This window comes from Colletotrichum graminicola (assembly GCF_000149035.1).
Source record: "Colletotrichum graminicola M1.001 genomic scaffold supercont1.5, whole genome shotgun sequence".
In the NCBI taxonomy this organism is placed as follows: Eukaryota; Fungi; Ascomycota; class Sordariomycetes; order Glomerellales; family Glomerellaceae; genus Colletotrichum; species Colletotrichum graminicola.
Window position 1 is genome coordinate 851,300 of NW_007361009.1, and position 12,871 is coordinate 864,170.

A 12,871-nucleotide genomic window follows, 5' to 3' on the forward strand; every position below is an offset into this window, starting at 1 on the left:
CATCAGACCAGTCGTCAAATTTAGTGGCGGTCCTCCGAAGTTGGGTATCAAGACACAGCGCGGCATCTGCATTAAACTAAGTAACAAAGTATCGCCGGCCACCTCCTCCCGACTCAGAGCAAAACGAGGTCTTCTTTTTTCCCCCTTTGCCCGGGGTTCCATGACCTCCTTCACCGGTCCAGCAAATAAACGAGCAGTAACGTAGACAAATAAGTAGTGTACAGATCCCCCTTCTACTATCGCAGCTTGGGGATGTTGCGGGCCGCATCGACGGGTATGAGCTTGAAAGAACAAGGTGAAAACGACAGGGGCACTATATAGACATCAGCGCGGCAGACGGTTATTGGAGAAACAGCCCGACGACGCGTTCCCGCGGCCGGCTGCAGAAGGGCGATGCTCCAGCACACGCCGGCCGTTCCCTAGCGCGGGAACATTTACCCGTGAAAGCCATCCAGCATTCGCTTCGCGCGACCAATCTGGTCCTTTACGGAAAGGCTTACTTGCGGGAACGGCTGGCACGGGTGGACGTGGGCTTCTCGGCAGCAGGGGCAGCCTTCTTGCCGCCCTTGGGCGCCGCCCTGCCCTTCTTCGGCGCGGGTGCCTCCTCCTCCTCGGCTTCGGAGTCGGGGGTGATTTCGGCCTCGGGCTCTTCCTCGCTCTCCTCGACCTTGGTCTTCTTCGGAGCGGCCTTCTTCGGAGCGGCCTTCTTCCCAGCGCTGCGCTGGGGCTTGGGGGCCTCATCCTCTGGCTCCACCGCAGAGTCGGACTCGTCCTTGACGGCGGGCTTTCGCGCTTCGCGCTTCGCCTTGGGTTTCGGCTTCTCGTCCTCTCCAGACTCGGCCTTCGCCGCAGCGGCAGCGGCCTTGCCGCGCTTCGACTTGGGCTTGGGCTTCTCGTCGTCGTCCTCCGGCTCAGCCTTGGCAGCAGCCTTTTTAGTACGCTTCGCCTTGGGTTTCTCGTCGTCGTCCTCTTCCTCCTCACCAGCAGCGGTGGACTTGCGGCCGCGCTTCTTGCCCTTGGCAGGAGCCTCTTCTTCCTGTGGTCCAGCGTGAGCCTTCATGTGCGCCAGTGTCAACCGGCAGAGAACTTACCTCGGCCTCCTCGCCGTCGTCCCAGTCCTTGGGTTTCTTGCCACGGATGCCGCGCTGGCCGGGCTTGTTCATCCAGGGGTCGCCGTTGAAGTCCTCGGGGTCAATGTGGCCCTGCTCGACAGCTTTGCGGACCTTGGCCTGGAGGTCAGGGTGGTCACTGGTACGGATGTCAGTCGCGGCTGCTGCCCACAAGTCCTAAATGAAGAGGGTCTTACCCCATCTCGTCGTAGCCGTCAAACGCATCAAAGTCGAAGGTGCCGTCCTTACTCTGACACAGCTCCCTGACGTGCGCCATTTGCTCACCAGAGACACAGCCCCTGCGTCATGAAAGGTCAGCAAGTGCAGCTTCAAGCCATAAGACAGCGGCATGCGTGACGTGGCTAAGGCGGGCACATCAAAGTGAGAAAGAGGGTCGGCCACATACCAGTGCTTCCACTTGAAGGACTCATGATCCATAATCTTGGTCCAGGTGCCGAAGCGGAGGGAGCCCTTCAGGCACTTGCTGGCCGCCTTCTTGCACACGCCATCGGTGCAACCGGCGCGGTTGTTTGGCGAGACCTCTGTTTGGGGTGAGCTAGTTAGCCACGCTTTCTCGGTTGAGAGTGAGAGTGTGAGTTTGGCAGGATGTTGTTCAAGCTGGAGCTCCTCCCATGACGTAAGACGTAACGTAACAGCAGCAGAAGCTCTGACGCGTCGCCGAGTGGTCGTCAGACGCGACCGCAGCTCCGGAACCCGCCGCATCAAAGGGGGGAAACAACGACTTGTTTTGGGGGAGCAGAATAAAATCAAAATACTCACCAATGCGATAATCAGGCATCTTGAAGGCTCTGTTGATCCGACTGAAATGAGTGTTCGTACGATGTTTTCTACACAAAAGTGAGAAGCGTCGAGGTTTGGGGGGGGGGGGGGGGGGGGACGAAAGAGTTCAAGAGAGAAAAAAAAGGGCGGACGAGCAAGGAAAGAAAGGAGCCTCTGGTCTTTGGGTGTCCGCTGATTGCTTGCTTGCTGATCTGCTTCCTGCCTGCACGGCCCGGCCCAGGTGCCCCAAGCTCCCTGGAGCTCCAGCGGTCGTGATCCCCCCCTGCGCGGTAGCCTAGCCGTCACAAGGCACCACCAGCCAGGCCCCGGTCCAGGCAGAGAAGGCCCCCCCCCCCCTGGGTTGCCCACGGTGGCCGATGACAGAGTAGAATGCTGTTGGTTGTCCAGTCTCCGGAACAAGCAACACCCACACCCACACCCTCACTGGAATCAGATTCATGAAGAACTGTCATGTTCCAACGCAACGGGCTGTTTATACAATAGAATTACACAATGACTAGCACATATCCTTTTTCGCATCCCCAACACCAACTCAAGTCCCGTCCTTCATTCATAGCCATCGTCTCTCCACGACGACATCGGTCCATCGCGCCATTAAACCCTTCCCTTCCGACTCCCCTCACAAGAACGGACACCACCCAATGTACATGGCCGCCAGGTTCCTCGGGTCGACGGCCTGCTTGATCAGCTCTTCCACCTGTCCCTCCACACCCAACGGGATCGTGTCGTGCCCCATCAGCCCCTTGACTTTCCGCTTGATGCTGTCCACCACAAGCTGCGGCTGCATCCGCGGCGCCCCGTCCTGCCTACGGCTCGTCTTCTTCTCCTTCTGCAGGTCGAGCGTGGGGTCGTAGATGAACGCCTCGAGGATCGTCATCAACGTCTCCTCCTGTTGCCGGAGGATCCCCAGCGTGAGCTCGCTGCAGTGCCGGAACGGGCCTTCGTACCCGTAAATCCCCATCGCCGCCACCATGTTGTGCGTCAACCGGAACGGAACCCTCTCCGGTTGCGCAAACGTCAAGCCCTTGTCGAAGAGGCAGTTGAAGTCCACGTGGAAGATGCCGCCGTTGTCGCGTTCCAAGAGCACGTTCTCGCCGTGCCGGTCCCCGAGTCCCAAAATCGTGCCCACCATCGACATGACGGCGCAAGACCGCGTGTACCTGAGCCGCGCCGAAAACCATGTCGAAGGATGAGGGAACCGCTGCACGAACCAATGCTGCAGCACCGCCGGGAACGTCCCTAGCACGCCCTCGGTGAACATCTTGATGTTGTTCGGTCCCGTCACTGCCTCAGCCATCATCCGTTTGATCTGGTTGTAGTCCGGGTGCACCGACCGAGTCTTGTACTGCTCCAGGAGAATCTCCCGCAGCGTCTTCAGCCCGTCCACCCACTCGATGATGCCGCACTCTTCGTTCAACGGCACCACCGCGTACGTTTTGATGTACAGCTGCCGCCTGCTGGCCTCGGGATCCCGCTTCAACGACCGGTTGATCATGCTGTTAAACTCCATCAGCCGCTGGTCGGTGCGAAGATCGTCCTTGGGCTTGATCATGAGCATGTAGTTCCTTCCGTCCGTTCCGCGAGCCGTAAGCCGTCGTGGCTTGGCCAGAGACCCAAGAACCAGCACTTCGTCCAGGAACGAGTCGATTGTGATGACGTCGTGCGCAAACGCCTTGTGCTTCTTGACGTTGTCCGTCAGCGTCGGTAGAGCAGCCGTCAGGCACGACTCGATCGGCACCACCAGGGGGCAGGGCGTGCATTTGTGGTTGAAGTTCAGATCCCGCGTGATGCTCGCCACCGTTGTCCTGTTGCTCTGGAAGTCTCCGTTGTTGCACGCCAGCAAAAGCTGCTCCGCGAGCTTCTCGCCCATCCTCAGAAGCGTCTTGAGGTCATAGCTGCCGCCATCGACCTTGCGAGAAATCCCCCGAAGCGTCTGCAGGATCTGTTGCCCTCGCGCCTTGCGCTCCGACGCTTGCCGCGTTGTCATAATGCCGAACAGGCTCCAGAGAGCTTGCCGAGGATGCGACTCCACAACCTTGATAACAATGTGCATCAGCCGCTCGTAGACGCTTGAGTTGTGATGGGCTATTCTCGCCACGATCTGGGGAAGCGCCGTGTAAAAGATGTACGCCGGAAGCCGTACAATGTACTTGTCGAGGAACTGGTGGAGGAGGTTCAGCTGCTCCGTTCGCCTCCTATGGAGCTCACGGGACAGCGAGACCTTGCCTTCGGGGGCCTTGTCGACCTGTGCTCCGAACTCGAGCCACAGCGTGAGGATTCTCGGCAAGGTCTGGTAGAGATATTTGGTGCCGTAATTCAGTGACCGCAGGTAGTTTTCGATAATGAGCCTGGTGTATTCTCCCTGGATGCAGGGATCGCTTTGGTCGTCCGGCTTGAGTGTCTTTTCGGATTCCAGCACTTTTTTGTAATAGCGTCCCAGGTAGTAGTGTCCCTTTTCCCAACTTGACGCGGTTTTGGGGGGCTGCTGGTATTTTTCAAGTAGAGTGGCGTGGTTCGTCTGGCCGGCGGCGTCCAGCCATTTGGCGAGCATCAGCTGCGCTCTGGCCGTCAGCTGTCTTTGCTGGGCATCCATGCCCCGGATGGAGGAAGAACTGTTGGTCTGCGTCATGAAGTTGTTGGATTCTATGGCGCCTTGCAGGACTTGGATAGCCTTGCGAGTATGGCCATCTTTCCACAACAGCCGAGCGTTCTCGATGACTGCCGCTCCATCGCCAAGTTGAGAGGCGTGAAGTACAGCGTTGAACGACTGGTGGGCTGAGTTGGCCTTCCTGGCCAATCGAGCGCTCGACAGCCAGAGAGATGAGATGTCCAGATCGGAGAACTTGGGCCTGTGCTTTGTTAGTTTTGGTTGTGCACATGCCATGAATGAAACATACCGCGAAAGCTCCATGGCTGCTCTGCGGATGCCCAGCAGATACTGCTTGTCGCTGACATACGCCCCGAGGACCTCCAGGCGGCGATTCAGCACCTTTAGCACTTCTTGGTGTGCCTCGTTTTCAGAGGCTGGACTCCCGGCAATTATTTCCAGGTCAGTAAGCACATGACATCTGAGTCTGAGGTCGTGACAGGCCTGCAGAGACGAGGTTGCTGAGTGAGTCATGGCGGAAGCAATTTTCTCTCTCATACTCTGCAGCATTCGGGGGAAAGTCTCGCTGTTGGCGCCTCTTTGATGTAGTGCGTCGAACAGCTTCGCGATGCTGACGTTGAAGTCTTCCAAGGGACTGCCGTGGAACCGACTGGTGTACTTGGACAACGTATCCCATCTCCGCGTGGCCCAAGCTGCCTCGACGGCGAAGGGGACAATCTTGTTCTCTGTCGAAGGATCCGTCCGCATGCCTTCCACGTAGTTGAGCAGCACATCTTGAATCGTCAGCTAACTCGCCCCACAAAGTGATTCTACATAGCAACCTACCATGTTGACCAGATTGTTTCAAGCAGTTGAGGAGGTCAGCTTGCACATCGATATTGTCAGGCTCTTCCGCCAACTTGATCTCGTACCACGTCTGGGCGGCCGTGTATCTACCCGCTTTCTTGTGACTAAGGATCTGCTGGTTGATGTCGAGAACGTGGAGATGAGCCGAAATGCCCTCTAGCCCGTCGGGCTCGTCAATTTGGGTATAAATATCCTGTAGCTGCTCGAGGAGGAGCGTTTTCTGTCTTGGATCGCTCTTCTCGACCTCCATTTGTTGAGCATGCTGTTCGAGATGGAAGAGCGCACGGGGGTATTCTTTGCAGTCCATCGCACGTTGGGATATGAGCACCGGCGGAATCGTACTTAGCAGGTGCTCAACACGTGCAATGGCGGGCAAGTCATGATCGGTCTTGCGCCTGGCATTCTTCTCTTGAAGCCACCTGCTCGCGTAATCGAGAACCCGGAAGACGGCCTGGGTCGATTAGCCAAAGTTTTTTTTGAGCAAGAGGTTTGACTTACCTCGCAGAACAGCTTCATATCCGCTCGTTCGGAATGTGGAGCGTCTTCTGCGGGTTGATGCTGAAGAATGCCAACGAGTTCACCTATGGCATTATCACGCTCCTGACGCGAACTTCGGTGACCTATGATGACGTGCAGAACAAGATAAGGCAGCAAAAATTCCGCTACCGCCAAATCCTTGACTCGAATGGTGCGGCATAACGGGTCAAAGATCAGGTCCGCATGCCCGTTCTGTCCCTTGCGCAGGAGATCCATGTTGAACGAGCGCATCCAGTTTCCGTAGGGCTTGCCTGGCCGGAAGATGGGGTACTCGACTGGGGCCACGTTCATGGGTGTCAGGAGATACTTGGACGAGAGAAATGGCGTAAGGATCATGCGGACGCTCTCCGGCAGGGCTAGCCACTTTCTGTAGATGGTGCCACCATCCCTCCCGCCGGTTTTCTTCATCGCACACGCCGCCGCGATATCAACTCTCTCGAGTAGTTCTTGCATGGCGAACGACAGGAAGCCCTGAAGTTTGGTGTCCGTCGTGGACAAGAACGCCCTAACCAGAATATGCTCCAGTATGAATAGCACGAAGTCGGTCGTCTCGTCTGCGTTTTCAAAATTGCTCAAGATAACCATCGACTTCTGTTTGCGGGGCGCCTCGACCCTGTTAGAGTCTAGACAGCCTACAAGCCCGATGCACTGCGTGCAGAGACTGGCAATATCAAGCTGCATAGAACTATACTTTGAAGCACAGTCAAGCAGGGCTCGAAGCATGGCGGCGACGACTGGATCTGGTTGTTGGCTGATTGCCGAAGTCTGAAGAAACCCCCCGCTTTGCTTAAGATAGGTCTCGAGTTCGGTCAATGCCTGCAATACCACACCCGAGTTTTCGTGGGATATGCGCTCGGAAAACAGGGCAAATGCTCTCCTGCTATCAAGTGCTGGACGCATTGCGCTCAGCTGCGCTTCGATATCCGCCAGCTCTGGTACATGGGCCAGGGACGGTAGTTTGCTAATGTTCTCGCTGAGGACTAAATCGAACTCCGCAATCAGCGTTGTGATCAAGGATTTAGCCATCTGTCGAGTCTTGTCATTGAACAAGGGCCAGTAGTGACCGATGACGAAGAACGTCGTTTCGAGCAATACCTCGACGTCTTCCGACTCGAGATTCGTGAGCAGAGCTGCCCAGCAAGAGAACGCCGCTTCTCTCAAATCGTCTTGGGCCAAAGCTGACAACAGGCATGCGGATATCTAGAAAGATCAGTCTCCGAATCGCACTCGCCTCCTCGCATTGCTTACCTGAGGCCGCGCAATGCGCACATAGTCTTTGCAAAGTCTAATCATCTCCTCCATAGCCCGTACGCATCGCCTCTGCTCCTCGACTGGAGGCGACACGAGGGGCATGTCGTTGATAACATCCGCGAGTCGGGCCATGAGACCGAGAATATATGATTGAAGGAACCTTCCGATGATGTTTCCCTTTTTCGATTTCGACTCCTTGTTTGCCACCGCCATCATGGAGCAAAAGGATGTGAGTGCTTCGATAATCTGTAGCAAGTCAGCAGCCTAGATACCTCATGGCCTGACGGACTTACCCGTGGTTTTCGGGCTTCATCCGCCTCGCCGGCTGCCTTCAACAACTCAAGGACGATGGTGACGACCTCTGCTTGCATCAGCTCAATCAGGCTAAAGGACTCCAGATGAGAAGCAACTTCGATTAGTCTTGACATGACAAACTGCTCAATATTGCGCACATCTTGCACGAGCAGCAGCGCAAGAATAGGGCCAGCATTTGCGGTGTCCAGGATAGGGACCCATACGTCCTTTTCGCCCCGTGCTTCGGCAATCTTTTGGATAACGTCTTTCTTCTTCATCAAGACCAACCACGGCATCGCGTGTGTCTGGACAAGCAGAAGGAAATCGGTGACAGATATCTGCAGCAGGTCGGCAATCGCACGAGTCATCTGCGGCCGAGAAATCATGTCCTTAACAGCGAAGTACGCCAGGTTCCTCCAAAAGGGCTCAAACAATCGACGGGGTGTTGTATTCAGTGCAGCTGCAAGGCCAAGAATCTAGAGGCATGTCAGCTTTGTGTGGCTTTCAGGAACAACAAGCAGCCACCGTACCTCGTTGAATGCACAGGCTGCGATCAGACTGTTGCTGCTGCCAAGGTACTCCAGCAGCTTGTGCAGCACAAGGTTGAGCTCATCCCCAGTCACGACCCTATTTAGTTAGCTTGCTAATGAACCAGAACTCGCCTTCAAAGTTACTGTTGCACCTACCGTCCAAGCTGGCTCCAGGCCAGAATTCCACTCTCATGAAATATGACCGCGTCAGTTTCCGAGGCAGCTTTGAGCAAGCTGAGTGCGTTCTTTCGGTTACGCTCGACTACAGCGACATCGACTGTATTTGAATTGGTATCTTCCAGGAAGAGAGGGAGAGCGCGTCTTACAACAGCCGGTCAGCGTGGGTCAACTCGAAGGTTGCAAACGACGTACCCTGAAGCAATCCGAAGCTCTCTAACCGAGCTATGTAAGCTTTGTAGACACCATTGTCCCAGAGGAGACGTCTCAATGTCGATTAGTTGTGTGGTATCGGCGTGGTTGATGATCCGCCTCATTGCAATCATGGCAACGACTCTTGGTCGCCTTGACTCCTTGAACGAGTCAAGGTGGATGAGCTTTGTAAAAATTGACTGCGCGTCGCTTTTCTCTTGAGCCGTAACGATCTTGGGTTTCTTGGTGCTTCTAGGTTTTCGATCACACAACACGCATCGGAGCCACTTGCTCTTCGGGCTCGACTCATTGTACGTGGCAACCATATCCACAACACAGCATGTGCGGGCGACAAGGTCGATAGCTATACACTGGTCCTCTTCGCTTAGTCCTGGATAGTGGTTTCTAGGAATCGTCAGCCAACAAGTCCAATCCACCCATACAGACCGACGTACAGGAAGGCATGCTCCAAAGCCCCATTATCGGGAATAGAGTCTGCCTGGAGAACTTTGTAGAGCCGTGCGGTCAAATCGTCAAGCTCGCCGGCGCCCAAAGAGACTTTCCTGCGCTTGGATACAGGCTCTCTTTCCTCGGCGGAATGGTCTCCGATGCCAAGATCTTCGACAGCCTGGCGAAGTTCAGCATCGGTGAAGCATGCTGGCTGTGTTTCAGGGTCAAGAGACTCTGGCACGATGGAGGCGGATGCCTGTTTCAGGACTCTCATAGAACGCTGGCAAGGTTAGCCAAGTCAAGAGGTGGCTGCGGTCACCAACATACCAGGAAATCATAGGCATCACCCATCGAATGGACCTCGGAGCACACCAGCTCGAGCGGGAAGACGATTTTCGGAGCCGCTATTCTGCCAATCTCTCGATCTACGAGCGACGCGTGCGCCAGACGTATGAGAGCCAGGGACAGTGTCTTCCTCGCCGCCAGACTCTGTTCATCAATCCCCAGGATCTCGTCGGGATGCGCGGAAATCTCGGCGCAGAGTAACGCCAGCAATGTGTACGCCTTTTGCGAGGCCAGCGATGTCCTTACAGGAGAAGGCTTGTTGGGGAGCAGATTGAGCGAAATTTTTAGCAAGTCGGCTCTAGGGCTGGGAGCAACAGCTTGCCAGGTATTTTGTACAGCACGGATGGAAAGCAAGGAATCGAGTAGCCAAGGCGTCAGCTCCGACAGCGATGGTCGCGATATGATACTCGAATTTTTGGATATTAAAGGGTGTGCCAAGGCGGATATCAATGCCGTAGCCTGAAAAAGGGCCTGCGAGACATGCTGGACGGTGTATGTGGTCTGTTGGACAAAGAGGGTGCCGGGTTTCCCCAATAAGAGCTCCAGTGTAGCGGCCGAAGGCAGTGTGATATCTATGGAAACGTCCCTTCCAGTCACATTCGGTACCGTTTCTTGCAGGCGGCTCAGAAGGGCTAGGAAGGTCAGCGGCACTGTCATACATACCGGCCGGCCAGATCTCCAACACTTACCACTGCTGGTCTCGCGCAGGTACAAGATCATGGACGAGAGCAGCTTCCACGTCGACCCCGCGCGGATCACCGCGAGAAGCACGAACTGGAAGAAGCCCTCGATAGGGGCCGTCAGGTCGAGGCAGCGAGAGTGCCCCAGCAACCTGAGGACCTTGGGGAAAACCCATACCCAGAGTGGCTCCTCCCCGCGGAACACAAATTGTTTCCCGTCCGTGGTGTGGTTCAAGACGTTGGGCGTCTCTTCGATCGTGACCTTGAGGAAGTCGATTGCCTTGAGCGCCTCGCTCCGCAGGTGGTTCCGGTCGGCAAACGGGTCGTCGAGCTTGATGCCTTCGAGGACGACGCGGGCGTAGACGTAGATGAGCATGTGGTTGTGCTCCGTCCGCTGCCCGGCGTCCTTGAGCAGGTCGGGCTTGTTCTTGACCTTCTCGATGACGGCGAACAGCCGCTTCAGCTCGGCGTTCTCGTCGGACCGCGTCGACTTTGACGACGCCGAGATATTTTCGACCAGCTGCGCAGCTAGCGTGGAGGGAGGCGGGGCGTTCGGAGCGGCAGCGGCAGCAGGCCTGCCATGGCCATGGTGTTCTGCGGCCATGATTCCGTCTTCATCGTATGGCCGGGGAAGCTCGATTCGGAGGGGGGGGGGGGGGGCAAGGGGGGCGTTCGTTTGCTGCTTGGGAACTCGACTTCGCTAGCACTGCGCTTCGACTATCTACCAAGGTACTCTGCACACCCAAAGATTGACGCGCTGGTGGGGTGGTCGCTGTGCAGCGCGGTGCTACACGCGAGGTCACATGTTCAATTAAGCACGGTTATGTAAGCTCTGTGTGGTCCGTGCTTAGCTGTCGTCTGATGCGCAACCAACTCCAAATCGCCTCGAAATACGGCACTTCTGCCTGCATTTTCGACCTCAGGTTGACCGTCCATTCTCCCCCCTTCAAGGGGCTAGTTGATGACAACTTGGGCCAAATCACACTTTGACCGCCGTGTTTGATTTCAAAGCAATCCGAATTGCTTGCCTATACCGGCATTGCGTGATTATCAATCGTCGAGGCCATCCCCTGCAAAGCTGCAGTCTCTCCTCCCTCCATGCCTCCATCGCCAAAGTCCCTAGGCTGCTGCACCACTGTGCAATTGGCTATGCAGCTTACGCCTTTTCCGTTTTGCAAATCCACTTATCACCGAGCAACAGCTATGAAAGTTTCTTGGTCGACTCCAACATGCTCTATAAAAGCATTAAGATTCTGCGTTGAGCCTGCCCTCGAGTGTTTCGATGTTAGTCTTGATATGCACTGTGTGTGATTCTTCTTTATACGCTCCCAGCAACTGGCTCGTTGATTGATTTTCTCGTCACGCTACGCCATGGATATCCCTCTCAACGAAGCGGGGGCGGAACCTCGACAAAGCTTGCCTTCCCGCAATGTCTCGGTAGCCAAGAGTGTCACAGTCATCGTCACCCTCGCGGGCATCAACTTCCTCAACACCATGGGTTCCGGGATCCTGATCGCCGCCCTCCCCCGCATCGCGTCGGACGTCGGTCTCGACGAGAGCCTGATGCTCTGGCCCGCGGCTGTCTACAGCCTCGCCGCCGGATGTCTGCTCCTCATCTTCGGCGCCGTCGCCGACGTCGTCGGCGCCAAGTTCATGTGGGTGGCGGGTAGCTACCTCTGCGCCGTCTTCACCGTCGCCGTCGGCCTGTCGCAGACGGGGATCCAGATCATCGTGTTCCGCACGTGCATGGGCATGTCCATATCCGCGTGTCTGCCGACCGCCATGGCCTTCATCACCAAGACGTTCCCCAAGGGCGGGTGGCGCAACGTCGCGTTCTCGATGAACGGCATCGGGTTCCCGCTGCGGTACGCCCTCGGCTTGGTCCTGGGGGGCATCTTCACGGATACCATCGGTTGGCGGTGGGGGTTCTACATGATGGCCATCATCAACTTCTGCCTGTCGACGGCGGCGATCTGGTCTCTCCCGTCCGTCTACCAGCCTTCAGAGAAGAAGTGGTCTCGCCGCCTGGCCGAGGACATTGACTGGATTGGGGCCGTCATCATGAGCGTTGCTTTGGGCCTCCTGCTATACGTGCTGGCAATGACAACATCCTCTTACACCAAGATCGGTGATCCGGCGAACATTGCTCTCCTGGCAGTGGCGGTCGCTTTGCTGGTTGCGTTTCCCTTCTGGATGAACCGGCAGACAGCAAAGGGCAGTCCGGCGCTCATTCCTAACCGTCTGTGGCGAAATGCCTCGTTTACGTCCATATGTGTAAGTCGGATTAGGAAAGCAGGGTACTCGGGGCCTAACACGTTCAATAGGCCGCCATATTATTGTGCTGGGCCTCACTCAACGCCATACAGTACTTCATCATGCTCTAGTCAGTATCCGTCCATTATAATGAGCAGGGAGAGAATCCTGATAGTGTCAACAGCTTCCAGCAAGTCCAAGGCATCTCCGCGCTGCAGAGCTCCCTGCGATTCCTCCCACACGTCGTCATGGGCGCCGCCGTCAACGTGGCGGCCGCATGGCTCGTCTCTAGGGTAAAGGTCCAGACACTTGGCGCCGTGTCGGCGGTCATCACCGCCATCGCTCCGTTTCTAATGGCTACGGTCGATCTCGATGGATATTACTGGTTCGCGCCATTCTGGGCCATGATCCTCTCGCCCGTCAACGCAGATGGTACCTATTCACCCCCCTCTGCAATCCCCCTTTAGCGCAACAGAAACACTGACGGGACGCAAAACAGCCCTCTTTACCGTGTCGAACCTCATTATTTCCGACGCCTTCCCAGCGGATCTGCAGTCCCTCGCCGGCGGTGTCTTCAGTGAGATCGGACAGATTGGCAACGCCGTGGGCCTCGCCGTGACGGCGGCCATCGCGGCGTCCGTGACGGAGCACTCGGACATTGTCGGCCGCACCAAGGAGGCGCGAATGGCGGGCTACCGCGCCGCGTTCTGGACCATCTTTGCCGCCACGGGGGCGGTGCTCGTCATTGTGCTTTGGGGTCTCAGGAAGGGCGGCATGGCTGGGAAGAAGGATGAGTAG

The 12,871-nt window shown here is 56.4% G+C and overlaps 3 protein-coding genes across 3 annotated transcripts; 1 reads left to right on the forward strand and 2 right to left on the reverse strand.

Moving 5' to 3' along the window:
• Positions 1-496: 496 nt before the first annotated feature.
• On the reverse strand, positions 497-1,908 carry GLRG_02590 (uncharacterized protein; the record flags this gene model as incomplete). Its single annotated transcript, XM_008092599.1, has 5 exons — positions 497-1,036; positions 1,092-1,248; positions 1,307-1,408; positions 1,516-1,651; positions 1,890-1,908. 5 exons carry the CDS (start codon positions 1,906-1,908, stop codon positions 497-499), a joined length of 954 nt encoding a protein of 317 aa, XP_008090790.1.
• A 621-nt stretch (positions 1,909-2,529) lies between these two features.
• Positions 2,530-10,424, reverse strand: GLRG_02591 (phosphatidylinositol 3; the record flags this gene model as incomplete). The annotated part of the gene is made up of 12 exons (XM_008092600.1): positions 2,530-4,759; positions 4,808-5,291; positions 5,344-5,815; positions 5,863-7,101; positions 7,150-7,398; positions 7,446-7,922; positions 7,977-8,073; positions 8,133-8,297; positions 8,349-8,750; positions 8,801-9,062; positions 9,119-9,772; positions 9,830-10,424. 12 exons carry the CDS (start codon positions 10,422-10,424, stop codon positions 2,530-2,532), a joined length of 7,326 nt encoding a protein of 2,441 aa, XP_008090791.1.
• Positions 10,425-11,191: 767 nt separating this feature from the next.
• On the forward strand, positions 11,192-12,871 carry GLRG_02592 (major facilitator superfamily transporter; the record flags this gene model as incomplete). The annotated part of the gene is made up of 4 exons (XM_008092601.1): positions 11,192-12,094; positions 12,145-12,203; positions 12,258-12,505; positions 12,573-12,871. The coding sequence occupies 4 exons, from the start codon at positions 11,192-11,194 to the stop codon at positions 12,869-12,871; spliced, it is 1,509 nt and encodes a 502-aa protein (XP_008090792.1).